At 32.4% G+C, this 5949-nt stretch overlaps 1 protein-coding gene across 4 annotated transcripts in view; it reads right to left on the bottom strand.

The window, feature by feature from the left end:
* Positions 1 to 4731, bottom strand: part of LOC106681644 (F-box/WD repeat-containing protein 9) — a 42890-nt gene extending 38159 nt beyond the window's left edge. For 2 of the 4 annotated variants that reach the window (XR_010843979.1, XR_010843978.1), the window contains exons 1-3: positions 4176 to 4731; positions 3945 to 4085; positions 3637 to 3853 (exon numbers count right to left, since the gene is read on the bottom strand). Coding sequence is in view for 2 of the 4 variants with exons in the window: in XM_067049563.1 (XP_066905664.1) it covers positions 3637 to 3853; positions 3945 to 4004 (277 nt within the window). In the remaining 2 variants the exon portion in view is untranslated. The remainder of the gene's footprint in view (positions 1 to 3636; positions 3854 to 3944; positions 4086 to 4175) is intronic. The other 2 variants (XM_067049563.1, XM_014422077.3) reach the window with 2 other exon arrangements.
* Positions 4732 to 5949: the final 1218 nt, after the last annotated feature.

Here is a 5949-nt window from a genome sequence, read left to right on the forward strand (position 1 = left end):
ATATTCCTTTCATCTTCACACACGGTCAATCAATAATCTTCCGATATGAATAATTGAAATTTTGTGATTAAATTCTTCTATTAATTTTTAATTGACTATTATTTGATTTTTAATATTTGTTTCCATGTGGAAGAAGTTTTGTTCTAGGGTATATACAGCTTTATCACAGTAGTCTTTCTCATTTGCATCTATGTTTTTGTTGGTCAACCATGAAGTGATACTGCCTAGCCCATTAATAGTCCTCTTTTGTGTCTATGGTTATTTACAAATAAGTGATCCACTTTGTTTAATATAATTTCTTCTTGTTTGTCTGTAGTCAATGCATATTGTCTTTTAGAGTAATATTGTTTAATTTTTCTAATGGGATAATCAGTTTTAATAATTTCCAAAAAATGGTTGATAATTTAATCATAAATATGTGTGTCTATATTGTAATGAATTAGAGGGGAACATAATATGCCATAAGTACGATTTGGTTGTAGATATTCAAAACAATTTTGTTCAATGTATTTTGTTAAGAGATACCGTGTATACCAATTTTGTCTTATTTTATTGAATGGTTTTTACATTGGTGTTTGAATTTTGGGATTTCTTCTTATAATTTCTATTTTAAATTTGTCAACATTAATGCATTTCTTTTTTTCATCTACTATATAAATTTGTTTATTGGAGGATTCTTGTGAGTGTTGAGTAAGTAAACTTTATGTCTTCCTCAAGTGGTACATTGAAAGCTCTAGCTAAGCCATAAACTGTTTTGTCAATATGTTCAGAGATATGCACAGCCAAAAATCCGTCAAGTACACCATTTGGAATGGGTTCAGTTTCTATGTAATGTTAGTTAGTTTCAGGAATAAGATTTCTTGAAAGTGCATCTGTGACATAGTTAATTTATCCTTGTAAATATTTTGTTTCAAAATAGAAATCAACTAATTGTAATTTTCTATCTGATTAATTTCGAATTGGGCTCTTTTAAGTTGTGCAAACATTGTAGTGGTTTATGGTCAGTATGTGTCACAAATTTTCATCCATATAAGTAGGGTTGTAATTGGAGAAAAGAAGAAAGTATTCCAAGAAAGATATATTCCAAGATACTCGAAAAGAGAATAAGAAGAATAATTGAAGTATTGCCAAAAGGAAAACAATACAGCTTTTGTGAAAATAGGAGCACCCACCCAGTACCTTATCTTTACAAATAGACAGGTCCTCAAAAAAGTATTAGAAAAAGAGAAGGAATTGTCTGTGTGCTTTGTTGACCTTACAAAAAGCCTTTGATCAAGTAAGGAAGATGGATATTTAAGAGGCCTTATGAGAAAAAGGAATTGATCAAGGTCATATGCGGTTGAATGTTTTTATAAGAAACACATAGAACGTGTTAAGATTAGCCAATTGCACTTCCCTAGAAATTAAAACTACAACAGGAGTCAGGCAGGGTTGTAGTTTCAATCCAATCTATTCAGAGGGCTAAGAAGAAAATGAAGAAATTCCACTAAGGCTATGCTAATCTGAGATCAATGAATCTCTCACTATTTGCATTCACTAATGACATTGTTGTTTTCTCATAAAATGACAAGGATCTTCAGTACATCAACAGATTAAAAGAAGAATTGCTGAAGATCAATATGGTCATAAACCCTTTGAAAACAAAAGTAATGAGGGTTGGGAAGAAGCCAAGGAAAATTATGCATTTCATCAGGGTTGAAGACAAGGTCCTCAATAGGTATAAAATTTCAAATTCCAGGGAGCACACTCTAATGAAAGCGGATACATTGATTTGGAAGAGACTGAGTACATCACAATAGTGGGAAGGATGTATGAACAGTTAAGATAGGTTTTCTTCATGAAAAATTTTGCTAAAAATATACATAGGCACATGAAATTTTACAGCTTATTCTTTTGTCAAGCATTATTATGTTTAATTTAGAAGGTTTAATAATACAAAAGTTACTACAACTACTCAATGTTTCTGGGTGAAAAAACTTAGTCAGGCCTTAGCACTGTTGATGAACCTCTATGGGACGTCTACGAACAATGACAAAACCTCTTCTGAAGGATCTCTGGGTCAACTGGACACAGTAACGACAAAAGAGAGGCAAATGATGATTCGTTTCAGCAGATAACCAGAGGTATTAAGGTCCTGGATGAGGGTACCAATTATGCCATTAATTCGTAAATATCACTTTTTTAAAAGTATTTATTTCCTAAACAACACAAGAACTGAGACACACTGATGGCTGGGTTGCTACTATATGTATATACCTTCAGTCTAGTTGAAATCAGGAAGTCTCCATTTTCTATTACTTAACTTGAGTTCTAATGTATTTCCATCTGAGCCAGATTATATTTACTTTGCTGTGATCTTAAAAAAGGATTCTTGATATTCCTACTCTAATTAAGAGTTAACAACAACCAAGATTTAGTCATTAGGAGTTAATAAAAAGTACAAATAGATGTACTATACCATTCTGGTTCCCTCCTGTTGATATTAGGAGTATTAATTATCTCAATTTTTTTTTTTTTTGTCTGTATTGGCTTAATCACTTTGAATGCAACAGAGACAAATGATTTCACAAGCTTTGGAATCTGTTATTTTATTAAGCTGTATGTAGTAATTCTGATAATATACAAATTAATAAAACATTAACTGATTAGTTTTTAACTTTGGTTTAAGACTGACTCCCAAAGTGGGGTGCCCTGGTACCGAAAAGTGTCCCAAGCCTATGCCAGGGATGCTACAAGAAAATCCAATTTTCTCAAAATACTACAAAAAAAAAAAAAAAAAAATTAAAGTAGCAAACATACAGTTCATTCCAGCACTTTCTTTGCACTGTTTTTCCCTTACTTTCCTATACACTCAACCACTCTAAGAATAATTGTGGTGATATTTTTTTAGTTCAACAAGGGTCCTGCAAAAGGTAAAAAATAAGAGAGAAAACATATTTCTGATATCAATTAATTCAACAGATAAAAGAGTGTAAAAGAGCATTAAGAATGCATACATCTGGGCAATTAGGTCATTTAGAACAGAGAACATAAACTAATATCTATAGTAATATCATTTAAAAAATAAAAAAGTTACTAAAAAAGTTTTTAGCAGCTTTGACTACCTCCTGACCTAAATAATATTTGACCAACGTTAATTCTGAAGGTATTAAAGAGTAGCAATACATGTTAAGTGGCTAAGCCTAAATAAACCAGTATACCCAATTTCAGTTAGTTTACCCTCTATATCTATTTAGTTAGAAGCACTAATGACTTAGATGTTTTGCAATTAAAACATAAAAATAAACAGCTTGAGTGATTGAATGTTTGAAAGAACCAGAAAGATAAATTCTATCCTATAAATAAATAATAAAGCTAATACATAATCAATAAAAAATAATTTGAGAGGTACTATGCTAAAACAATCATAACGTAAGGAAGTATAAAACAATGTAAAGAATGTAAAGAATGTGGTACCTCAATACAACAGCCTACAGTCAGATGGCTTTTATTCCACTGTAAATAAAACTACCAACAAACTTAAACAGAAATATTTTTAGAGTAATCAGTAAATTTTAAATAATGACAATAATATTAGAAATAGGAGGGAAACTTACTTTATAATAGTATTTCTTGAAATAATCGAATGAGACTTACCACATCTAAACCTCTTCTCAATTGTAAATCCTTCATGAAATCCAAAGGGTTGCAGCAGTGGATATTTATACTTTTTAGATCTCACCCCGAAATGACGACGGAAACATAATTTCCAAAATGCATCATCACTCAATATTTCAGCAAATCGCTTACATACTAATCTAACTGTGTCTTGCAAGTAACAAGGGTTCAATTTTGAGAATATAATATTAAGAAGCTGCAAAACACAAACAAAAAAACCCACTGTAACTGAAACAGGACAATCAAAATGTAACAAGACTTAATTTACATAAGTTGTGATGATTTACCTCCACTGGTAATGAGGCCAGGTTCAAAGGATTTTCAGTAGACTTTGAATCCCCCGCCATGTCTAAACAACTGATAAATTTTGATTATCAACAATTGAGGGCTAAGAAGCACCAAGGGAGTAACAAAGACACCAGAAAAACCTGTAGGGTAAATAAAATATAACGATTTTTTCATTTCCTACATCAAAAGTAATCAATAACAATAAAGTGTATGAACATCATTAATCTTACGATATGCGAGGGAAGGTGTATTCAAACTAAGATGTCAACTTTTAAACGTCATTTTTTTTTACAAAGAGATAAACGTTTATACCATTAAGAAACTAGATCTTAAGTTACAAATTTATGTTTTCTTCCACATAAACCAGTAAAATAAGGTTTTTTGGAGTTAATAACTCTACCCAGCTACCCTACTACCTAACATATAAGTTGCTTGATTACTGGTCTACGATTGCACTACCATCGCAGGATTTGGAATTCCGCCTTTATTCAAGTACTTTCATCCATTCTAATATAAGTGATTACATAAATATCATTCTGAATAAGACAACTATAATCAGACCATGTAGGGAATGTTGGTAGAAATGAGCATTAGAAAAATGAAGATTATTCTGAAAGTTTAATTTGACGTAGAATAGAAATAAGGCGGATAGAAGTACACGGAAACCAAGAGTCATTAGACGTACTTTGACCTTCAACAATTCTTTAGAAAACACTATTTCAGCATTTAAAAAAAAATTATACAGCTTATTTCACGTTGAATACAACGCACCCTAAGTTTGTACAAATAGCCATTGTTGAGACAAAATGAATGTTCGATTTAATCGAGTTTTGCTATTATCATAAAAAGATACAGCAAGTGTTAAAAATTTGGGAACAATAAAAAAATATCACTTTTTCAACTATTTTGGCTCAAATTTGAGAGTTATAGATAAATAAAGAGCGTGCGTCATAAGGTCATAAACAATATTTTAATTTTCCTTAAAAATCAAACAAACATTAGCAATAACATAGTTACATTGAACAAGATAACGATTAAATTTGAAAACCATTGTGCAAAAAGAGGTATCGAACATTATTTATTTGGATCTAGAAAATGGTTCTATGAATAGTAAATGGTATATGCAGTGATTTACAACATATGAGCCATTCAGTAGTAAAACAAGGTAATTGAAAAAATTACATCGTTAAACTGTTTGTTAATGGCAATTAATTAATAGTTGGAAGATAGTCCCGGTGGTAGTGAACAAAGTAGTAAAAAAAAAAAAACTATTTAATGGTAACTTTTACTACTTTGAGCCTTTAGTGATCGCCACTCAGACTATCCTCCAACAATCTATTGTGTTGTAAAATAAGCTCATAGCGTTTTTTAATATTTCAATTCAATCCTCTCTGTGTTTATAAAATCATCTTTACTTGGTCAATAATGTTTACATATTCTAAAAAAGGATTAGTTAAGATGCTTTTATGCATCACTTTTAACCGAGATTCCTTATCTTTAAGTGGTATTTTGCTTCCTCGAAATGGAAGAGAAAAAAAATTCATTTTCGCCATTTAATGATTTTTTATTTCCGAAAAGGAAAATCCACTGCACAGACGGTAAACAAAATTTGCAGTGTGCATGGCGATGATGCCTTAGGAGAAAGCACCGTCCGTAAGTGGTTTGCTCAGAGAATTTTGACTTGGAAGACGCAAAGCGCTCGGGTCGTCCTTCAACTGTTGATAACCAAATTCAAGCATTGGTTACAGACAACCTTCACTCTACAACACGGGACATCGCAGAAATGCATTCCCTGCTTCTCCACTCCCGCGAGGGGCGGGCCACAACTACGTGGGTGCTAGAGGTGCACCAAGCTATGAGGCTCGCCCTGATGACCCTGTCCGCGAGGGACGTCAGCGGAGGATGGTGGAGCCTGACCATCAGAGATTACCTAGACCCCTTGCTCTGCCTTCGGTGCCAAGAGTACGGACACCCTGCAAAAGCCTGTATAAAGGAGGTGGCGTG

The sequence above is a fragment of the Halyomorpha halys genome, unplaced genomic scaffold (assembly GCF_000696795.3).
Source record: "Halyomorpha halys isolate HHAL.00 unplaced genomic scaffold, Hhal_1.1 Scaffold354.1, whole genome shotgun sequence".
Classification (NCBI taxonomy): Eukaryota; Metazoa; Arthropoda; class Insecta; order Hemiptera; family Pentatomidae; genus Halyomorpha; species Halyomorpha halys.